This window comes from Salmo trutta, chromosome 22, assembly GCF_901001165.1.
Source record: "Salmo trutta chromosome 22, fSalTru1.1, whole genome shotgun sequence".
NCBI lineage: Eukaryota > Metazoa > Chordata > Actinopteri > Salmoniformes > Salmonidae > Salmo > Salmo trutta.
The window spans coordinates 46567498-46592050 of NC_042978.1; the positions used below are offsets into that span (position 1 = coordinate 46567498).

Here is a 24553-nt window from a genome sequence, read left to right on the forward strand (position 1 = left end):
GAGTCATTAAAACTAGTTTTTCAACCACTCCACACATTTCTTGTTAACAAACTATAGTTTTGGCAAGTCGGTTAGGACATCTACTTTGTGCATGACAAGTCATTTTTCAAAAAAAAATGTCAAACAGATTGTTTCACTTACAATTAATTGTATCACAATTCCAGTGGGTCAGAAGTTTAAGTTGACTGTTCCTTTAAACAACTTAGAAAATTCCAGAAAATTGTGTCATGGCTTTAGAAGCTTCTGATAGGCTAATTGACATCATTTGAGTCAATTGGATATGTACCTGTGGATGTATTTCAAGGCCTACCTCCAAACTCAGTGTCTCTTTGCTTGACATCATGGGAAAATCAAAAGAAATCAGCCAAGACCTCAGAAAAAAAATTGTAGACCTCCAAGTCTGGAAATTGCTCCCAAGAATGAACCAAACGCCTGAAGGTACCACATTCATCTGTACAAACAATAGTACGCAAGTATAAACACCATGGGACCACGCAGCCATCATACCGCTCAGGAAGGAGATAAGTTCTGTCTCCTAGAGATGAACGTACTTTGGTGCAAAAAGTGCAAATCAAACCAAGAACAACTGGATATAGGTATAAAAGTATCTATACCAACGGTAAAATGAGTCCTATATCAACATAACCTGAAAGGCCGCTCAGCAAGGAAGAAGCCACTGCTCCAAAACCGCCATAAAAAAGCCAGACTACGGTTTGCAGCTGCACATGGGGACAAAGATCGTACTTTTTAGAGAAATGTCCTCTGGTCTGATGAAACAATAATAGAACTGTTTGGCCATAATGACCATCGTTATGTTTGGAGGAAAAAGGGGGAGGCTTGCAAGCCGAAGAACACCATCCCAACCGTGAAGCTCGGGGGTGGCAGCATCATGTTGTGGGGGTGCTTTGCTGCAGGAGGGACTGGTGCACTTCACAAAATAGATGGCATCATGAGGAAGGACAATTATGAGGATATATTGAAGCAACATCAAGACATCAGTCAGGAAGTTAAAGCTTGGTAGCAAATGGGTCTTCCAAATGGACAATGACCACAAGCATACTTCCAAAGTTGTGGCAAAATGGCTTAAGGACAACAAAGTCAAGATATTGGAGTGGCCATCACAAAGCCCTGACCTCATGCCTATAGAAGATTTGTGGGCAGAAGTGAAAAAGTGTGTGCGAGCAAGGAGGCCTACAAACCTGACTCAGTTACACCAGCTCTGTCAGGAGGAATGGGCCAAAATTCACCCAACTTATTGTGGGAAGCTTGTGGAAGGCTACCCAAAACGTTTGACCCAAGTTAAACAATTTAAAGGCAATGCTACCAAATACTAATTGAGTGTATGTAAACTTCTGACCCACTGGGAATGTGATGAAAGAAATAAAAGCTGAAATAATTATCTACTATTATTCTGACATATCACATTCTTAAAATAAAGTGGTGATCTTAACTTTTACTAGGATTAAATGTCAGGAATTGTGAAAAACTGAGTTTAAATGTATTTGGCTAAGGTGTATGTAAACTTCCGACTTCAACTGTATATTATTACTTGTGAATGATGCCCAGATCGTGTGCAGTAAGGCAAGAAGCACATTAAACCTTGGCTGCGGGCTACACTAGTTAATTTAGCAGACATAGCAAGATCAGGACAATTCAGAGTATTCTGTTCTTCTGAAATAGACTACATTTTCTTCATATCATGTTTCTTTAGACCTGGCTAAAATAAATAAATAAATAAAAAAAATAAAAAATATATATATAGTAATGAAACGGCAGGGAGCAGGTTTCGAACCCTCGACCTTCAAGTCCGAAGTCCGGCGCGCTATCGACTGTGCCGCAAAAGCATGCTCCAGCGGCAGAGTCGATTTCCGCGCTTATAAACCCAGGGTCGTTACACACACACACACACACACACACACACACACACACACACACACACACACACACACACACACACACACACACACACACACACACACACACACACACACACACAGAGAGAGAGAGAGGTGGTTCTAATCTAGATGAAATGACAGAGGCAGAATGTTGTTTAGATAGAGACATACATAGCTAACATGTGTGACCCAGCCGGTCTCTCCTGAGACTGCCTACATATTGCGCCACCACTTCTGTCACTATCAACCTGCTCTGCTCAGGGCCCAAGTTTGAACCTACATGGTAGGGGAGGGGGGAGGGAGAGACGAGAGAGAGAGAGACAGAGGAGAGAGAGCGAGAGAGACAGACAGAGGAGAGAGAGACAGACAGAGGAGAGAGAGACAGACAGAGAAGAGAGAGACAGAGGAGAGAGAGACAGAGGAGAGAGAGACAGAGGAGAGAGAGACAGAGGAGAGAGAGACAGAGACAGTGAGAGGTAGAGAGACAGAGGAGAGAGAGACAGAGACAGTGAGAGGTAGAGAGACAGAGGAGAGAGAGACAGAGAGAGAGACAGAGAGAGGTAGAGACAGAGGAGAGAGAGAGAGAGAGAGAGAGAGAGAGAGAGAGAGAGAGAGAGAGAGAGAGGTAGAGAGACAGAGGAGAGAGAGACAGAGAGAGAGACAGAGAGAGGTAGAGACAGAGGAGAGAGAGAGAGAGAGAGAGAGAGAGAGGTAGAGAGACAGAGAGAGAGGTAGAGAGACAGAGAGAGAGACAGAGAGAGAGAGAGGTTGAGACAGAGGAGAGAGAGGTAGAGAGACAGAGGAGAGAGAGACAGAGAGAGAGACAGAGAGAGGTAGAGACAGAGGAGAGAGAGAGAGAGAGCGAGAGAGAGAGGTAGAGAGACAGACGAAACAGAGACAGAGGAGAGAGAGAGAGAAGAGAGAGAGTTCTTCTGCTGCTCTGGGGTTTATTCCTGCACCAACATTGACAACGTTTTGGCAAAATGGTTGATCATTACAAAATGGTTGATCATTACAAAGAATGAAAAGCTAGAGAGAATGAACAGGGTCCGTATCCACAAAGTCAGTTCGGCTTGCGAGGTATACCGTATACCGGGGTATCTGGAAATAGAAGGCCACGGAATGTTTTTTCAATAAATCTGAATATTTGTAGCTAATTATTAAGTTAACACCTGCAGTCAACTTGTGCAATACGTTAGGAGATAAAGCAGATTGTGTTATTAATATCACCTGTCATTTATTTTTATTTATATTATGAAGGTTACCATAGTTCCCCAGAACAGTTGAGCCAGTCACGTGTTGATTTGAAAATAGCACAACGGGAAACGGCGGGAGCTGATGAGACCATAGCGTTGTCATTCATACATTACATACATACATACATACATACATACATACATACATACATACATACATACATACATACATACATACACTGCTCAAAAAAATAAAGGGAACACTTAAACAACACAATGTAACTCCAAGTCAATCACACTTCTGTGAAATCAAACTGTCCACTTAGGAAGCAATACTGATTGACAATACATTTCACATGCTGTTGTGCAAATGGAATAGACAACAGGTGGAAATTATAGGCAATTAGCAAGACACCCCCAATAAAGGAGTGGTTCTACAGGTGGTGACCACAGACCACTTCTCAGTTCCTATGCTTCCTGGCTGATGTTTTGGTCACTTTTGAATGCTGGCGGTGCTTTTACTCTAGCGTTAGCATGAGACGGAGTCTACAACCCACACAAGTGGCTCAGGTAGTGCAGCTCATCCAGGATGGCACATCAATGCGAGCTGTGGCAAGAAGGTTTGCTGTGTCAGTGTAGTGTCCAGAGCATGGAGGCGCTACCAGGAGACAGGCGAGTACATCAGGAGACATGGAGGAGGCCGTAGGAGGGCAACAACCCAGCAGCAGGACCGCTACCTCCGCCTTTGTGCAAGGAGGAGCAGGAGGAGCACTGCCAGAGCCCTGCAAAATGACCTCCAGCAGGCCACACATGTGCATGTGTCTGCTCAAACGGTCAGAAACAGACTCCATGAGGGTGGTATGAGGGCCCGACATCCACAGGTGGGGGTTGTGCTTACAGCCCAACACCGTGCAGGACGTTTGGCATTTGCCAGAGAACACAAAGATTGGCAAATTCGCCACTGGCACCCTGTGCTCTTCACAGATGGAAGCAGGTTCACACTGAGCACATGTGACAGACGTGACAGAGTCTGGAGACGCCGTGGAGAACGTTCTGCTGCCTGCAACATCCTCCAGCACTGGGTCAGTCATGGTGTGGGGTGGCATTTCTTTGGGGAGCCGCACAGCCCTCCATGTGCTCGCCAGAGGTAGCCCGACTGCCATTAGGTACCGAGATGAGATCCTCAGACCCCTTGTGAGACCATATGCTGGTGCGGTTGGCCCTGGGTTCCTCCTAATGCAAGACAATGCTAGACCTCATGTGGCTGGAGTGTGTCAGCAGTTCCTGCAAGAGGAAGGCATTGATGCTATGGACTGGCCCGCCTGTTCCCCAGACCTGAATCCAATTGAGCACATCTGGGACATCATGTCTCGCTCCATCCACCAACGCCACGTTGCACCACAGACTGTCCAGGAGTTGGCGGATGCTTTAGTCCAGGTCTGGGAGGAGATCCCTCAGGAGACCATCCGCCACCTCATCAGGAGCATGCCCAGGCATTGTAGGGAGGTCATACAGGCACGTGGAGGCCACACACACTACTGAGCCTCATTTTGACTTTTTTTAACCTCTCTGCCAGTTGAATCCCGTGGCGCGATATTCAAATACCTTAGAAATGCTATTACTTCAATTTCTCAAACATATGACTATTTTACACCATTTTAAAGACAAGACTCTCGTTAATCTAACCACACTGTCCGATTTCAAAAAGGCTTTACAACGAAAGCAAAACATTAGATTATGTCAGCAGAAATCCAGACCTCCATGGGTTGATAAATTGGATTTCCATTGATTATTTTTGTGTGATTTTGTTGTCAGCACATTCAACTATGTAAACAAAAAAGTATTTAATAAGATTATTTCATTCATTCAGATCTAGGATGTGTTATTTTAGTGTTCCCTTTATTTTTTTGAGCAGTGTACATACATGCATACATTAATTGTGCGGCTCATATGAGGTGATGAAGCTCCACTTGTATGTAATTCACTGCTAAATGTTTGCCATCAGATATCTAAATAATGGCTTTCTGTCAGAAATCCAAAGAGCTCTGGATGAGTTACCTGTACAGTTGCCATTTTTTCCGTGCTTCCTGCTAGCGTTTTTTCCCCTCCTCCTCCGTTCTTCTCCCCTCTGCTCCATTTACACATGCTGCTCTTCCTTCAGACAAGCATGCATCGCAACTATGTTCATTTGCAACATTTTCTCTCATTCGCTTTCACCTGTAAATGTCACTTCGGTAGCTACCAGCTATGCTTGTATAGCTAACAACGTCTATGTGATTTCGCTATCATTTTTTGCAAATGTTGTTAGCATTCTGGTAATAGGGGCCCAAGGGGGTTTTCTTGCGGTTTTAGCGCCCCCTTGTGTACTAAGCCGGTAATACCCTAAATCCCGGGATGAGAGAAGGACGGTATGACGATATGAAAATCTGGATACCACCCAAGCCTAGTAGGAGGTGCTAATCTTATTCATTATGATCTAAAAGGCAAAACTGATCCCAGATCAGCACTCTTACTCAGAGCTTTGTGGATATGGGCCCAGGTCTACGTTTCAGTTATATCATTATGGAAAATCAGACTAAGTTGAGGAATTGGACCCCAGTCCTGCTGCTCTTCTCACCAGAGCCCTGCCTGCTGCAGAGGCTGCCTGCTAATCTGACATGGCTGCTGCTACCATGGCGACGGTCAGAGCAGGTTGCTGGAACTTTACTGGACGCCGGTCACAGGAACCGCTGACCTCACCTCAGCTCACACTTACATAAAGCCAGTAAAGGCACAGGTACAGCATACTGAGACGATGGTGCCCGCGACATGTCCGCAAAATCACCTAAACATGACTGGGTTTTGTCCAGATCTATTCTTTCCGTCACCTCAGTCTCATTTCACACTGCCACAAAACCACAGGTAACGTAAAGCTATAAATGTCTGTGTCTGTGCCTCGATCTAGGTTGGGCAAAATTAAAGATGGCAGTGTTCGCTTTAGCAATCTCACTAGTATAAAGACCTCCTCCATTCCTGCCATTATTGAAAGAGATTGTGATACCTCACATCTCAAAATTGGGTTACTTAATGTTAGATCCCTCACTTCCAAGGCAGTTATAGTCAATGAACTAATCACTGATCATAATCTTGATGTGATTGGCCTGACTGAAACATGGCTTAAGCCTGATCAATTTACTGTGTTAAATGAGGCCTCACCCCCTGGTTACACTAGTGACCATACCCCCCGTGCATCCGGGCAAAGGCGGAGGTGTTGCTAACATTTATGATAGCAAATTTCAATTTACAAAAAAAAAAAAAGACGTTTTCGTCTTTTGAGCTTCTAGTCATGAAATCTATGCAGCCTACTCAATCACTTTTTATAGCTACTGTTTACAGGCCTCCTGGGCCATATGCAGTGTTCCTCACTGAGTTACCTAAATTCCTATCAGATCTTGTAGTCATAGCAGATAATATTCAAATTTTTGGTGACTTTAACATTCACATGGAAAAGTCCACAGACCCACTCCAAAAGGCTTTCGGAGCCATCATCGACTCAGTGGGTTTTGTCCAACATGTCTCTGGACCTACTCACTGCCACAGTCATACTCTGGACCTAGTTTTGTCCCATGGAATAAATGTTGTGGATCTTAATGTTTTTCCTCATAATCCTGGATTATCGGACCACCATTTTATTGCGTTTGCAACAAATAATCTGCTCAGACCCCAACCAAGGAGCATTAAAAGTCGTGCTATAAATTCTCAGACAACCCAAAGATTACTTGATGCCCTTCCAGACTCCCTCTGCCTACCCAAGGACGTCAGAGGACAAAAATCAGTTAACCACCTAACCGAGGAACTCAATTTAACCTTGCCAATACCCTAGACGCAGTTGCACCCCTAAAAACTAAAAACATCTGTCATAAGAAACTAGCTCCCTGGTATACAGAAAATACACGAGCTCTGAAGCAAGCTTCCAGAAAATTGGAACGGAAATGGCGCCACACCAAACTGGAAGTCTTCCGACTAGCTTGGAAAGACAGTACCGTGCAGAATCGAAGAGCCCTCACTGCTGCTCGATCATCCTATTTTTCCAACTTAATTGAGGAAAATAAGAACAATCCGAAATGTCTTTTTGATACTGTCGCAAAGCTAACTAAAAAGCAGCATTCGCAAATGGAGGATGGCTTTCACTTCAGCAGTAATACATTTCTGAACTTCTTTGAGGAAAAGATCATGATCATTAGAAAGCAAATTACGGACTCCTCTTTAAATCTGCGTATTGCTCCAAAGCTCCATTGTCCTGAGTCTGCACAACTCTGCCAGGACCTAGGATCAAGGGAGATACTAAGGTGTTTTAGCACTATATCTCTTGACACAATGATGAAAATAATCATGGCCTCTAAACCCTCAAGCTGCATACTGGACCCTATTCCAACTAAACTACTGAAAGAGCTGCTTCCTGTGCTTGGCCATCCTATGTTGAACATAATAAACGGCTCTCTAAAACTATCGGCCTATATCGAATCTTCTATTCCTCTCAAAAAAAATTGAAAAAGCTGTTGCGCAGCAACTCACTGCCTTCCTGAAGACAAACAATGTATACGAAACGCTTCAGTCTGGTTTTAGACCCCATCATAGCACTGAGACGGCACTTGTGAAGGTGGTAAATGACCTTTTAATGACGTCAGACCGAGGCTCTGCATCTGTCCTCGTGCTCCTAGATCTTAGTGCTGCTTTTGATACCATCGATCACCACATTCTTTTGGAGAGATTGGAAACACAAATTGGTCTACATGGACAAGTTCTGGCCTGGTTTAGATCTTATCTTTCGGAAAGATATCAGTTTGTCTCTGTGAATGGTTTGTCCTCTGACAAATCAATTGTAAATTTTGGTGTTCCTCAAGGTTCCGTTTTAGGACCACTATTGTTTTCACTATATATTTTACCTCTTGGGGATGTCATTCGAAAACATAATGTTAAATTTCACTGCTATGCGGACGACACACAGCTGTACATTTCAATGAAACATGGTGAAGCCCCAAAATTGCCCTCGCTAGAAGCCTATGTTTCAGACATAAAGAAGTGGATGGCTGCAAACTTTCTACTTTTAAACTCGGACAAAACAGAGATGCTTGTTCTAGGTCCCAAGAAACAAAGAGATCTTCTGTTGAATCTGACAATTAATCTGGATGGTTGTACAGTCGTCTCAAATAAAACTGTGAAGGACCTCGGCGTTACTCTGGACCCTGATCTCACTTTTGAAGAACATATCAAGACTGTTTCAAGGACAGCTTTTTTCCATCTACGTAACATTGCAAAAATCAGAAACTTTGTCCAAAAATGATGCAGAAAAATTAATCCATGCTTTTGTTACTTCTAGGCTGGACTACTGCAATGCTCTACTTTCCGGCTACCCGGATAAAGCACTAAACAAACTTCAGTTAGTGCTAAATACGGCTGCTAGAATCCTGACTAGAACCAAAAAATTTGATCATATTACTCCAGTGCTAGCCTCCCTACACTGGCTTCCTGTTAAGGCAAGGGCTGATTTCAAGGTTTTACTGCTAACCTACAAAGCATTACATGGGCTTGCTCCTACCTATCTTTCCGATTTGGTCCTGCCGTACATACCTACACGTACGCTACGGTCACAAGACGTAGGCCTCCTAATTGTCCCTAGAATTTCTAAGCAAACGGCTGGAGGTTGGGCTTTCTCCTATGGAGCTCCATTTTTATGGAATGGTCTGCCTACCCATGTGAGAGACGCAGACTCAGTCTCAACCTTTAAGTCTTTACTGAAGACTTATCTCTTCAGTAGGTCCTATGATTAAGTATAGTCTGGCCCAGGAGTGTGAAGGTGAACGGAAAGGCTGGAGCAACGAACCGCCCTTGCTGTCTCTGCCTTGCCGGTTCCCCTCTCTCCACTGGGATTCTCTGCCTCTAACCCTATTACAGGGGCTGAGTCACTGGCTTACTGGTGTTCTTCTATGCCGTCCCTGGGAGGAGTGCGTAACTTGAGTGGGTTGAGTCACTGACGTGGTCTTCCTGTCTGGGTTGGCGCCCCCCCCTTGGGTTGTGCCGTGGCGGAGATCTTTGTGGGCTATACTCGGCCTTGTCTTAGGACGGTAAGTTGGTGGTTGGAAACATCCCTCTAGTGGTGTGGGGGATGTGCTTTGGCAAAGTGGGTGGGGTTATATCCTGCCTGTTTGGCCCTGTCCTGGGGTATCATCGGATGGGGCCACAGTGTCTTCTGATCCCTCCTGTCTCAGCCTCCAGTATTTATGCTGCAGTAGTTTATGTGTCGGGGGGCTAGGGTCAGTCTGTTACATCTGGAGTATTTCTCTTGTCTTATCCGGTGTCCTGTGTGAATTTAAAGATGCTCTCTCTAATTCTCTCTTTCTTTCTCTCGGAGGACCTGAGCCCTAGGACCATGCCTCAGGACTACCTGGCATGATGACTCCTTGCTGTTCCCAGTCCACCTGGCCGTGCTGCTGCTCCAGTTTCAACTGTTCTGCCTGCGGCTATGGAACCCTGACCTGTTCACCGGACGTGCTTGTTGCACCCTCGACAACTACTATGATTATTATTATTTGACCATGCTGGTCATTTATGAACATTTTAACATCTTGACCATGTTCTGTTATAATATCCACCCGGCACAGCCAGAAGAGGACTGGCCACCCCTCATAGCCTGGTTCCTCTCTAGGTTTCTTCCTAGGTTTTTGGCCTTTCTAGGGAGTTTTTCCTAGGGAGTTTTTCCTAGCCACCGTGCTTCTTTCACATGCATTGCTTGCTGTTTGGGGTTTTAGGCTGGGTTTCTGTACAGCACTTTGAGATATCAGCTGATGTACGAAGGGCTATATAAATAAATTTGATTTGATAAATGTAGCAGCTCTGAACGTTGCAGTCCACAGGGTCAGAGTGGATACAGGGTGCAGAGACTGATCACTGTTACAGCAGACTACAGTACAGGAAGGCAAGAATTAGTGCCTCTAGTTAGTCTGCTATAGAAAATGTTGGATTTAAAACCAAAAAAAATCTCAAATGAAGTCCAGAGCTTTGGCAGGCTTATAGTCACATCACCATCACACGAAGGGGAACAAAAACAAAAGCCACACCCCCTCTCTGTGAAACACCCTGCTGAAACCCAGGAAACACCCTTCTGAAACCCAGGAAACACCCTGCTGAAACCCAGGAAACAAAACACAAGCAAATAATAAAGCGGCAGAGCTAATAAAGGGCTGTAAAAATGTAAACAATCACCGTGGACAACGGGGTGACAAGCTGTGGGCTCAGCACGTCACAGAGCTGGAGGAGTTCCCTTCCTCTCTCCTTTAACGGTCTCTCCATCCCTCCTTACATCTCCCCATCTTTCTCCGTTTCAGACTCCCTCCCTCTATCAATCTCTACCTTCATCCCCTCTCTCATAAAATCATTACAGAATTGATCCCCTTTAAGCCTCTTGTGATGCTGTTGACAAGGGCAGAAAAGTCAGCCATTAACTATCCCAATATAAAGTCAGACTTTTGATCCACCTTTTTCCTCAGAGATCATGGAGGAAGAGACATCCAATATGGCTGTATCTCAACAGAGATCATGGAGGAAGAGACATCCAATATGGCTGTGTCTCAAGTATGGTTTAAAGTCTTAAGACTATTGACGAGTTAGCACTGAGGTCCAAGGTTAAACAGGGCAGAGGTTAATGGTTTTTCCCTGGCCACACTACGCTGTCCAGTCCTGCTCAGTTCCTTCTGTAACCAGATAGATTGGCACTTGACCTTCAGATTTTTTACAATTCAGGGCTTGATTCAATCCGTGGCGTAGAAAATCTGCTTTGTAGTAGCGCAGTTTTAATGTAAAGGTATTTTTAGATTGTGCCAACATATGCAGCGTTTACCGTGAATGCAGTCTGCGCAAACTCGGAAACATTGCCTTTAAATGTCAATTGCGCAATAACGCTGATCTTCTGTCCTACTGATTAAGTCAAGCCCTTAACTTTAATTTAAACAGGAAGTCTCACTGAGGTCAGAAGACCTCCTTCCCATCTACAACATGTAATGACCAAAGAGAACACAACTGTCGTCATGGTTTCTGTAGTCGCCATGTCAACACTTCCTCAACAAGGGTTTGTTTGTGATTTCCTTTGAGACAAGAGTTCATGACATGAACCCTGACCTTGGCAATCATTGGATGCCTGCCATAGCCTGAGGAACACTGAATAATAACATCTGCACAGTAAGAAGTAACTTACTTATTATTAGTATTATTGTTATTATTATCATCATCATAATCATTATTATTGTTGTGATTATTACTCCAAATAGTAGTGGTAAGAGTAATAGAGGGGATGGTAACGTAGTAGTTTGATGATGGTGGTGGTAGTGGTAGCAGTAGTAGTAGTAGTAATGATGATGGTAGTATTAGATATAGAGGTATACATGATACTAGTGGTAATATTAGTAGAGATATTAGAGGTATACATGATACTAGTGGTAATGGTAGTAGTAGAGATATTAGAGGTATACATGATACTAGTGGTAATGGTAGTAGTAGAGATATTAGAGGTATACATGATACTAGTGGTAATGGTAGTAGTAGAGATAGAGGTATACATGATACTAGTGGTAATGGTTGTAGTAGAGATATTAGAGGTATACATGATACTAGTGGTAATATTAGTAGAGATATTAGAGGTATACATGATACTAGTGGTAATGGTAGTATTAGATATAGAGGTATACATGATACTAGTGGTAATGGTAGTATTAGATATAGAGGTATACATGATACTAGTGGTAATATTAGTAGAGATATTAGAGGTATACATGATACTAGTGGTAATGGTAGTAGTAGAGATAGAGGTATACATGATACTAGTGGTAATGGTTGTAGTAGAGATATAAGAGGTATACATGATACTAGTGGTAATGGTATAGTAGAGATAGAGGTATACATGATACTAGTGGTAATATTAGTAGAGATATTAGAGGTATACATGATACTAGTGGTAATGGTTGTAGTAGAGATATTAGAGGTATACATGATACTAGTGGTAATGGTTGTAGTAGAGATAGAGGTATACATGATACTAGTGGTAATGGTTGTAGTAGAGATATTAGAGGTATACATGATACTAGTGGTAATGGTTGTAGTAGAGATATTAGAGGTATACATGATACTAGTGGTAATGGTAGTAGTAGAGATATTAGAGGTATACATGATACTAGTGGTAATGATAGTTGTAGTATTAGTGTTAATAATAGTGGTGGTAGCATTTATTTTAGTAGTAATAATAGTAGTCCATATTATTTATTAGATTTTCCTATCACTCTTCACTGTTACCATTTGATTGTTATTTTAAATGATGTATTCTAATAATAACTAATCACTTTTAAATTATTATAATTCATTATTTTATTACAATGTCAAATCAAATTGTATTAGTCACATGTGCCGACTACAACAGGTGTAGAGTTTACAGTGAAATGCTTACCGTAATTTCCGGACTATTAAGCGCACCTGAATATAAGCCGCACCCACTGAATTTAAAAAAAATTATATTATTTTGAACATAAATAAGCCGCATGTCTATAAGCCGCAGGTGCCTACCGGTACATTGAAACAAATTAACTTTACACAGACTATAACGAAACACGGCTTGTAACAAAAAATTTGCAGTAAGCTTTAGTTGTCTTTTTGCACTGAGTCAATTCCTCACGCTGCTGTTTCCAACGTCTTATCATCGACTCATTAAGACCAAGCTCCCGTGCAGCAGCTCTATTTCCTTTTCCAACAGCCAGATCAATCGCCTTCAACTTGAAAGCTGCATCAAATGCATTTCTCCGTGTATTTGCCATGATGAGGGTGACAAAATGACTACCGTAATCAGAATGATGGGAAGTTTGAGAGCGCTCGATTTAATCTAAGCCGCGAGGTTCAAAGCTGGGAAAAAAGTTGCGGCTTATATATAGCCCGGAATTTACGGTACTTACGAGCCCCTAACCAACATTGCAGTTAAAAAAAAATAAGGATAAGAATAACAGATAAAAGTAACAAGTAATTAAATGCGGTAGTAGAGAGAACAGTCTATGACTTGGGTGGCTGGAGTCTTTGACAATTTTTAGAGCCTCCCTCTGACACCGCCTGGTATAGAGGTCCTGGATGTCAGGAAGCTTGGCCCCAGTGATGTACTGGGCCGTACGCACTGCTCTCTGTAGTGCCTTGCAGTCGGAGGCCGAGCAGTTGCCATACCAGGCAGTGATGCAACCAGTCAGGATGCTCTCGATGGTGCTGCTGTAGAACCTTTTGAGGATCTGAGGACCCATGCCAAATCTTTTCAGTCTCCTGGGGGGGAATAGGTTTTGTCACGCCCTCTTCACGACTGTCTTGGTGTGCCAAGGAACTTGAAGCTCTCAACCTGCTCCACTGCAGCCCCTTCGATGAGAATGGGGGCGTGCTCAGTCCTCTTTTTCCAGTAGTCCACAATCATCTCCTTTGTTTTGATCACGTTGAGAGAGAGGTTGCTATCCTGGCACCACACGGCCAGGTCTCTGACCTCCTCCCTATAGGTTGTCTCGTTGTTGATCATGCCTACCACTGTTGTGTGATCGGCAAATTTAATGATGGTGTTGAAGTCGTGCCTGTCCGTGCAGTCATGAGTGAACAGGGAGTACAGGAGGGGACTGAGCACGCACCCGTGAGGGGCCCCTGTGTTGAGGATCAGCGTGGCGGATGTGTTGTTACCTACCCTCACCACCTGGGAGCGGCCCGTCAGGAAGTCCAGGATCCAGTTGCAGAGGGAGGTGTTTAGTCCCAGGGCCTTAGCTTAGTGATGAGCTTTGAGGGCACTATGGTGTTGAACGCTGAGCTGTAGTCAATGAATAGCGTTCTCATATAGGTGTTCCTTTTGTCCAGGTGTGAAAGAGCAGTGTGGAGTGCAATAGAGATTGCATCATCTGTGGATCTGTTGGTGCGGTATGCAAATTGGAGTGGGTCTAGGGTTTCTGGGATGATGGTGTTGATGTGAGCCATGACCAGCCTTTCAAAGCACTTCATGGCTACAGACGTGAGTGCTACGGGTCGGTAGACATTTAGGCAGGTTACCTTAGTGTTCTTGGGCACAAGGACTATGGTGGTCTGCTTAAAACATGTTGGTATTACAGACTCGGACAGGGAGAGGTTGAACATGTCAGTGAAGACACTTGCAAGTTGGTCAGCGCATGCTCGCAGTACACGTCCTGGTGATCCGTCTGGCCCCGCAGCCTTGTGTATGTTGACCTGTTTAAAGGTCTTACTCATATTGGCTGCGGAGAGCGTGATGTATGTATACTGCTCAAAAAAAGAAAGGGAACACTTAAACAACACATCCTAGACCTGAATGAAATAAATCATCTTATTAAATACTTTTTTCTTTACATAGTTGAATGTGCTGACAACAAAATCACACAAAAATAATCAATGGAAATCCAATTTATCAACCCATGGAGGTCTGGATTTGGAGTCACACTCAAAATTAAAGTGGAAAACCACACTACAGGCTGATCCAACTTTGATGTAATGTCCTTAAAACAAGTCAAAATGTGCCTGTATGACCTCCCTACAACGCCTGGGCATGCTCCTGATGTGGTGGCGGATGGTCTCCTGAGGGATCTCCTCCCAGACCTGGACTAAAGCATCCACCAACTCCTGGACAGTCTGTGGTGCAACGTGGCGTTGGTGGATGGAGCGAGACATGATGTCCCAGATGTGCTCAATTGGATTCAGGTCTGGGGAACGGGCGGGCCAGTCCATAGCATCAATGCCTTCCTCTTGCAGGAACTGCTGACACACTCCAGCCACATGAGGTCTAGCATTGTCTTGCATTAGGAGGAACCCAGGGCCAACCGCACCAGCATATGGTCTCACAAGGGGTCTGAGGATCTCATCTCGGTACCTAATGGCAGTCAGGCTACCTCTGGCGAGCACATGGAGGGCTGTGCGGCTCCCCAAAGAAATGCCACCCCACACCATGACTGACCCACCGCCAAACCGATCATGCTGGAGGATGTTGCAGGCAGCAGAACGTTCTCCACGGCGTCTCCAGACTGTCACATGTGCTCAGTGTGAACCTGCTTTCATCTGTGAAGAGCACAGGGCGCCAGTGGCGAATTTGCCAATCTTGGTGTTCTTTGGCAAATGCCAAACGTCCTGCACGGTGTTGGGCTGTAAGCACAACCCCCACCTGTGGACGTCGGGCCCTCATACCACCCTCATGGAGTCTGTTTCTGACCGTTTGAGCAGACACATGCACATGTGTGGCCTGCTGGAGGTCATTTTGCAGGGCTCTGGCAGTGCTCCTCCTTGCACAAAGGCGGAGGTAGCGGTCCTGCTGCTGGGTTGTTGCCCTCCTACGGCCTCCTCCACGTCTCCTGATGTACTGGCCTGTCTCCTGGTAGCGCCTCCATGCTCTAGACACTACGCTGACAGACACAGCAAACCTTCTTGCCACAGCTCGCATTGATGTGCCATCCTGGATGAGCTGCACTACCTGAGCCACTTGTGTGGGTTGTAGACTCCGTCTCATGCTACCACTAGAGTGAAAGCACCGCCAGCATTGAAAAGTGACCAAAACATCAGCCAGGAAGCATAGGAACTGAGAAGTGGTCTGTGGTCACCACCTGCAGAACCACTCCTTTATTGGGGGTGTCTTGCTAATTGCCTATAATTTCCACCTGTTGTCTATTCCATTTGCACAACAGCATGTGAAATTTATTGTCAATCAGTGTTGCTTCCTAAGTGGACAGTTTGATTTCACAGAAGTGTGATTGACTTGGAGTTACATTGTGTTGTTTAAGTGTTCCCTTTATTTTTTTGAGCAGTGTATATTGTATACATTGTTGCTCATGGCAATAAAGCAGCTTGAATTAGAGAGAGCGAGAGCGAGAGCAAGAGAAAAAGAAAGAGAAAGAGAGAAAGAGAGAGAGTGCCTAGAGGTGGTGAGAAGCAGGTCAGTTTTAATCCGCCGGTCTGTTCCGACTCAGCCTTGGCCCCAGGACCATGAACACGACTTTGTTTGAATGGACGGCAGGAAGAGTTTCAAATTTACAAGCCTGTTTTCGACTGCAATTAGTCATTACCTAATGTTAGCTATTTTTCCAATAAACAATGTCATTAAGTGTCCTTTTTTTCGGTCTTTGGCCCAGTTTAGAGTGTCTGGAAGTGCAGCGGTATATAGTCTACAAAGGGATGGAACCGAGAACATAGGGATCCAGGGCTTTATGGAAGTAATTATAATCCATGGAAACTTGTGCAACCTTTAACAGATTTGGTTTTCTTTTGTTTAGTCAGAGCTGGAGCACAAGAAGTGTGTACGGGAGAGGTCAATCCAGGCTAGTTTACGTAGAGCTGTGTCTGCTCGCCAGGGTTGGGTAAGTTACTTTCTAAATGGAATCTGTTACAGTTACTAGTTACCTGTCCAAAATGTATATCAGTACTGTAACTTTCAGATTACCCAAACTCAGTAACGTAATCAGATTACTTTCAGTTACTTTTCTATAACTTTCCTCTTAAGAGGCATTAGAAGAAGACAAAAATGATCCATCAAACACATTTGGTGTGTCATCATAGAGGTCTCTGATTGGTGGTCATCATTAGGTGTGTCATCATAGAGGTCTCTGATTGGTGGTCATCATTAGGTGTGTCATCATTGAGGTCTCTGATTGGTGGTCATCATTTTGTGTGTCATCATAGAGGTCTCTGATTGTTTTACCTGAGAGAGTCTGACCACCAAAGTTAAACTCAGTAGTGGAGTGCGGGTAAAATCACCGGGGAAGCTTTCTCCAGAAGAAATATCCATATTACAACCTGTTCTTTGATAAGTGCGTTGTTCGCTGTATAAACTGATAGTTCATAGGACTTGGAAAAGGAGAGTCGTACACTCTAGGAGCTCAGATGCAATAATTGTATAACCAACGTCGACAGCCAAACAGTCTTCATATGCCTTGCCACCGTGATATATAGGCCTTAGGACGAGACAACAAGAAGATACAGCGGCAGAATAAACTCAACCACACCTTTGTTTCATCACAAAACCAGAGAGTAACCTCTAGGCACAGTTTAACTGGTGATTATGAATGGCCTGGGGATAGGCTGGAAAGAGGAGCTACACCCTTCCTTCCCTTCCCACCCAAATCCAAACCTTAACACAGACGGAGTGTGAGCTGACTGATGCTAATGTCTTGGACCTGGCCCCTGGATGTAGATTAGGCCTAATACCTGGCCCCTGGATGTAGATTAGGCCTAATACCTGGCCCCTGGATGTAGATTAGGCCTAATACCTGGCACCTGGATGTAGATTAGGCCTAATACCTGGCCCCTGGATGTAGATTAGGCCTAATACCTGGCCCCTGGATGTAGATTAGGCCTAATACCTGGTCCCTGGATGTAGATTAGGCCTAATACCTGGCCCCTGGATGTAGATTAGGACTAATACCTGGCACCTGGATGTAGATTAGGCCTAATACCTGGCACCTGGATGTAGATTAGGCCTAATACCTGGCCCCTGGATGTAGATTAGGCCTAATACCTGGCCCCTGGATGTAGATTAGGCCTAATACCTGGCCCCTGGATATAGATTAGGCCTAATACCTGGCCCCTGGATGTAGATTAGGCCTAATACCTGGCCCCTGGATGTAGATTAGGCCTAATACCTGGCCCCTGGATGTAGATTAGGCCTAATACCTGGCCCCTGAATGTAGATTAGGCCTAATACCTGGCACCTGGATGTAGATTAGGCCTAATACCTGGCACCTGGATGTAGATTAGGCCTAATACCTGGCCCCTGGATGTAGATTAGGCCTAATACCTGGCCCCTGGATGTAGATTAGGCCTAATACCTGGCACCTGGATGTAGATTAGGCCTAATACCTGGCACCTGGATGTAGATTAGGACTAATACCTGGCCCCTGGATGTAGATTAGGACTAATAGCCTCTCTGTGTCTGATGATTTCACCCTGCATCTGTGATGTTCTACATAGACAATACATCACAGACATGTACATAGAGTCATATTTGAGGCATCTCACTGTTCCCTCTCTCTTCGAGAGAAAACATCAGGTCTCTCCTTTAGAAGAGTGAGGAGCACACAGGGTGGCCAAGAAGAGCGGAGCAAACATTTGCAGCGTTTTTCCTTTTATATGTTATTAATAATCCATAAGTCGATCCATCTGTATCCCATCAGCATTTGCAGTGTTTCTCTAACCAGCCCTAGGGACATGGAAATAATGTCTCTGGAAGCCTGCAACTAAATCCACCCCTTAGTTGATTTAGATTACTGAATAGATGTCACCTATCAAACATTATTTTAATGTGAACTAGCCAGCAGGTATAGATTGTGTTTAGGTTACCTTTGAAGTGGTATAATATGTATCAAATGAACAAACGTTCTAAAGTCATTCCAAGCTCACCCTGCGGAAAGACACCACGTAGAAGGTGTCTCCACGGCGATGAATCTCATCAAAGAAGTCGTTGTAGGTGCGGTGAGGAGCGTAGTACACCTGCAGCTCATTACCTGGGCTCCTGTGGGGGGGAGAGAGACAATATTTACTTCAGTTACAGGCTCCGCTGTATACAACAAACACCAGAACGGATTCTAAACTCCTTTCCTCAGGGACATTTGCATGAATATGCAGTTGAGCTTTTGTTTTCACAGGAATCAAACATGTGCATTCTTGCAGTGCAAGATGAATAACAGATTTAATACATTTTGACAGAGTTGATCAAATCCACAGATAAAACATCAGGAGAACAGACACACCAGCCTCAGTCTTAGGACCTCACAAGCCCTAGACACACAAGCCCTAGACACACAAGCCCTAGACACACAAGCCCTAGACACACAAGCCCTAGACACACAAGCCCTAGTCAATGATCACATTTACACACTAATATCCTGTTATTATTCGGGATACTTAACGTCATATCCCATTTACAATAACCCCAAAAAACAATGTCTCCTGGGTCATGAGAAACCTGGATAAGATGCCTGAGATTTGCTGATCTTAGACGGGATACTCTGGCATGTAAACATCGTATCGCGTTTAGTGTGGGTTTTTTTGCGGTCTGCACAGGCTCCGTTTCACATATCATTGGTGTTGTGTGGTGTTTTCATCTGATTGTCAAACAAATCATTAAAAAAAAGTAAGTTACCTGCTCAGTTTGATCCACCATACTAATTCCATCATAAATAGTTTTGCTGATACTCCATACTAGACCGTATAGTCTACTGGCTTAGGCTACTTTCACCCTCATTTAGATATGTTTCTGCTAACATGTTTCTGCTTATAATTTCCGACATTTGGTAGGCCAGATTACTATAACTTCCGACATAGGCCATTTGTTTGTCAACTATAGTTTGATACACGCAGCTTCTTTTCTGTCATAACTTGTTGCCCCAGAAGACTAAATAAACTAGGGCTCAGCTGAATTACATTTTTTATTTTACCTTTATTTAACTAGGCAAGTCAGTTAAAAACAAATTCTTATTTTCAATAACGGCCTACCGGGGAACAGTGGGTTAACTGCCTTATTAACTGAATGTCTTACATAGATAGAATGAATGCATTAGTAATCTAGTTTACACCGGCAAAGTTGTCTGTTTCGTTTAGGGGCCGGGGAGAAAATACAATACATTTCAAAACAGTGGAAAGATTGTTCCCATAGCAAAATGTCCAAATGTCATCAGTTTGACCAGTTTTAAGGAAATGAAAAGCTGAAAAAACTATGAAACATGTTTCTGATAAGACTTCAGTTTGTCTTGGGTGCATATTTTGTGGTTGAAATACTGTCTGCTTGCATAATAGTGTCAAATATACCAGTTATATGCACAGCACATTTGTGTTTTCTCAAGAGATGCTGAAAGAAAGAAATTATATTTCTCCACTCCTGTTCCCAAGACAAAATGTACATTTGTTTTGTATAATTGTACTGCAAGAAATGCATAATTCTGCATGAGTTAATATTATATTACATGTGAGAGGTTATGGGCCTACAATCAGTGTCCATATTTCAGTTACTATTCCATTTAACCCATATGAACTTAAATTAAGAATATCCTGTTTATTCATGGCAACAGTGATACTTGTGAGCGGGAAATCAAAAGGTGCATGTAAACAGCTTATCCCGCATAAGACTTAAAGCAGGATATGAGCTACTATCCGGGAAAACTGAGCATGTAAACGTGGTCCTTCTCTGCAGTCTGTATCCCACTTTAATGACAGACAGTCAGGGTCAAGGTTAAAGGTTTGGCAGGGCCTGCTACTATGCCCCAGAGTGTCTGGTTGGCCATCAACTTGATTTTCAAATGTGGGAAAGTCAAAAGCATGAGGAAAATGTAGTACCAAAATAAAATATGATTGCAAACAGAAACATTAGTCCTCTGGGGGCACAAATACAAAATGTCATATTTAGAATATTTAAATTTTTCCATTTCATACTAAAAACAGAACTTGTACTGCAAGCGAATATGTAAGTTAATGTTGTATGGTGTCCTGAAAAGTTGAAAGCTGTTTTATAAAATCGGATTTACAAATGGGAAAAGCTTTGTGAGGCAGATCTAAGAGTGTAAGTCAAAAAGCCAGCAGTAAAGACATCAGATAGATACTCCCAGGCAGACTGACGCATTAAAGACATAAGATAGATACTCCCAGGCAGACTGACGCAGTAAAGACATCAGATAGATACTCCCAGGCAGACTGACGCAGTAAAGACATCAGATAGATACTCCCAGGCAGACTGACGCAGTAAAGACATCAGATAGATACTCCCAGGCAGACTGACGCAGTAAAGACATCAGATAGATACTCCCAGGCAGACTGACGCAGTAAAGACATCAGATAGATACTCCCAGGCAGACTGACGCAGTAAAGACATCAGATAGATACTCCCAGGCAGACTGACGCAGTAAAGACATCAGATAGATACTCCCAGGCAGACTGACGCAGTAAAGACATCAGATAGATACTCCCAGGCAGACTGACGCAGTAAAGACATCAGATAGATACTCCCAGGCAGACTGACGGTCTGAACACTGGAATAAGGTAAACATGACATGCATGTAGAAATCAGATATATGTTGTATATAAACACTCCTCCACTCACTTCTCTGTGGAGTCAGTGTACTGGACTGTTAGGACCTGGGACACCTCAGCCTTCTTATCCTCTTTCTGTATGGAGAGAAAGAGACAGAGGAGAGAGAAAGACAGGAGAGAGAGAATGAGACAGAGAGAGAGAGAGTTAGTGGTTAGAACATGTTAATGAAGAAGTGAAAACTACTGGTGATACATTTGTTGGCTGTGTATGTTGGTACAGTATAGTATGTTGGTACAGTATAGTATGTTGGTATAGTATGTAAGTACAGTATATGTCCAGGTGTGTATAGTATGTTGGTACAGTATAGTATGTTGGTACAGTATATGTCCAGGTGTGTATAGTATGTTGGTACAGTATAGTATGTTAGTACAGTACCGTAATTTCCGGACTATAAACCGCAACTTTTTCCCCATGTTTTGAACCTTGCGGCTTAAACAATGACGCGGCTAATATATGGATTTTTCCCGCTTTCAATAAAAAATAAATAATAAAAAAAAAACATTGTGACGTGCTCAGTTTTTTGGCGGCATGAAGCTTTCATTAGATCAATGAAATTGCCGAACGGGTTAAGGTCAAACAACTTTTTTGTTTACTGTTTAGATTAAATCGAGCGCTCTCAAACTTCCCATCATTCTGATTACGGTAGTCATTTTGTCACCCTCATGGCAAAGACACGGAGAAATGCATATGATGCAGCTTTCAAGTTGAAGGCGATTGATCTGGCTGTTGGAAAAGGAAATAGAGCTGCTGCACGGGAGCTTGGTCTTAATGAGTCGATGATAAGACGTTGGAAACAGCAGCGTGAGGAATTGACTCAGTGCAAAAAGACAACTAAAACTTACTGCAAATTTAAAAAAAATTGTTACAAGCCGTGTTTCGTTAAAGCCTATTTATTTTTGTTACAAGCCGTGTTTCGTTAAAGCCTATTTATTTTTGTTACAAGCCGTGTTTCGTTAAAGCCTGTGTAAAGTTAATTTGTTTCAAAGTACCGGTAGGCACCTGAGGCTTATAGACATGTGCAGCTTATTTATGTTCAAAATAATACTTTTTTTGTTAAATTCAGTGGGTGCGGCTTATATTCAGGTGCGCTTAATAGTCCGGAAATGATGGTATATGTCCAGGTGTGTATGTGTTTTCATTCCACACAATCAATGACAAGCTCTCTGGCCTCTTTTTTCCAGCAGAGAGCTGGGTGACACTATCCTTTTCAGGAAGACGTCACATCACCAAGGCTGTGTTTACACAGGCAGCCCAATTCAGATTTTCTTGCCACTAATTGGTCTTTCGACAAACCAGATCACATCTTTTGCCAATAATTGGGCAAAAGATCAGAATTGGGCTTCCTGTGTAAACACAGCCCAAGTCACTGACCATCTCTAGCTCAGGGGCCATGCCAGCCACACAGTTTCCACCAGACAAATGACATCGCACCAGGCATAACTCAAGTGTTTTTCTTGTGAGAGCATAGCTGGGCCATCCTGGGCTTGACTTCCTGGATGGTTCTCATTAAAACCTTCAAACCAAGGGTTTAGGGAAACAGCTAGCTGTGAATACCTCCCAAACAAATGGCTCAAAACTAAAAAACAGACATATCTGTATGCTCATTTATTTGAATGAGTAGAAATGAAACCAAAAATGCTAATGTTGTTTCGATTCAACTGGGCTGCTAAGGCCTTTCTAAGTAGTCATGGTGTTTCAGGGGGCTGTGTATGGTAAATACAGGGAAAACAGAGGTGTTTCAGGGGGCTGTGTATGGTAAATACAGGGAAAACAGAGGAGTGTCATGTTTCAGGGGGCTGTGTATGGTAAATACAGGGAAAACAGAGGTGTTTCAGGGGGCTGTGTATGGTAAATACAGGGAAAACAGAGGTGTGTCATGTTTCAGGGGGCTGTGTATGGTAAATACAGGGAAAACAGAGGTGTTTCAGGGGGCTGTGTATGGTAAATACAGGGAAAACAGAGGTGTGTCATGTTTCAGGGGGCTGTGTATGGTAAATACAGGGAAAACAGAAGGTGCAGCTCATTGCTGAACAACTCAACTGTTTCCTTTCAGTAGAAACTCAGTCATTCTGACTTAACTAAGCCACAGGTTTTTGTTGAACAGTTCACTTTACCTGCTTCACATTTACAAACTATCAATATTACTTCAATTAGCTAACCACCTAGCTTCACATTACAAACTATCAATTTTACTTCAATTAGCTAACCCCCTAGCTTCACATTACAAACTATCAATATTACTTCAATTAGCTAACCTCCTAGCTTCATATTACAAACTATCAATATTACTTCAATTAGCTAACCTCCTAGCTTCATATTACAAACTATCAATATTACTTCAATTAGCTAACCTCCTAGCTTCACATTACAAACTATCAATATTACTTCAATTAGCTAACCGCCCAGCTTTACAGAACATTAACACAAGTACAAATCCTTTCTTGAAACTAAATCATGATCGTCTACTAATGTCGTGTCCAATAAACAAACAAACTGTCCTCAATCTTTCCACCTCTACATCTGTCCAATAAACAAAACACTGAGTAGTGGACCTGCCCACTCCTAAAAACACGTTGTAGAGTGGTGCTGTTCTGTATCGGAATCCTTCAACATGTTGGAATCATAAGAACCCAAGAAGTCTATAGGGGTCCTGGGAAACTATATCTCCATCTTCTCTGACACAGTGCCTGTGTGGACTGGAGAGGGTGGGAACTTGAGTATTGGACTGTCATGGGATGACACATACACCCGTCATCAGCTGACAGATTGTTTAGATGAGGGCTTTGTTCATTCTGCTAAACAAAGAGGAAGAGAGAGAGCAGAGGGGAAAGTGATTACTAAAATCCTTCCTCTAACAGTTGTGTTTACTTTCCCAAGATTGCTGGATTAGGTTCATTCCCATGAAGAGAGAGGGAGAGGGGAGGAGGAAAGGGGAGGAGGAGAGGGACAGGGGAGGAAGAGAGGGAGAGGGGCAGGGTAGAGGAGAGGATAAAAATAGTAAAAAGAGATCCAAAAGACCTAAGAATTTAAAACATGAACTGGCGTAACACAACAGATCGGTTACTAAACTGGCGTAACACAACAGATCGGTTATTAAACTGACGTGACATCACAGATGGGTTATTAAACTGACCTAACATAACATCACAGATCGGTATTAAACTGGCGTAACATAACAGATCGGTATTAAACTGGCGTAACATAACAGATTGGTATTAAACTGGCGTAACAGATCGGTATTAAACTGGCGTAACATCACAGATCGGTATTAAACTGGCGTAACATCACAGATCGGTATTAAACTGGCGTAAGATCACAGATCGATTATTGTACAGTTTGAAAATCTTTTATTATAT

The 24553-nt window shown here is 43.3% G+C and overlaps 1 protein-coding gene across 1 annotated transcript in view; it reads right to left on the minus strand.

The window, feature by feature from the left end:
* The window catches only part of atf6 (activating transcription factor 6), a 105098-nt gene that overhangs the window by 18110 nt on the left and 62435 nt on the right, over positions 1 to 24553 (minus strand). The window contains exons 13-14 of the mRNA XM_029708220.1: positions 21207 to 21271; positions 18515 to 18626 (exon numbers count right to left, since the gene is read on the minus strand). Of these exons, the coding sequence (XP_029564080.1) occupies positions 18515 to 18626; positions 21207 to 21271 (177 nt within the window). The remainder of the gene's footprint in view (positions 1 to 18514; positions 18627 to 21206; positions 21272 to 24553) is intronic.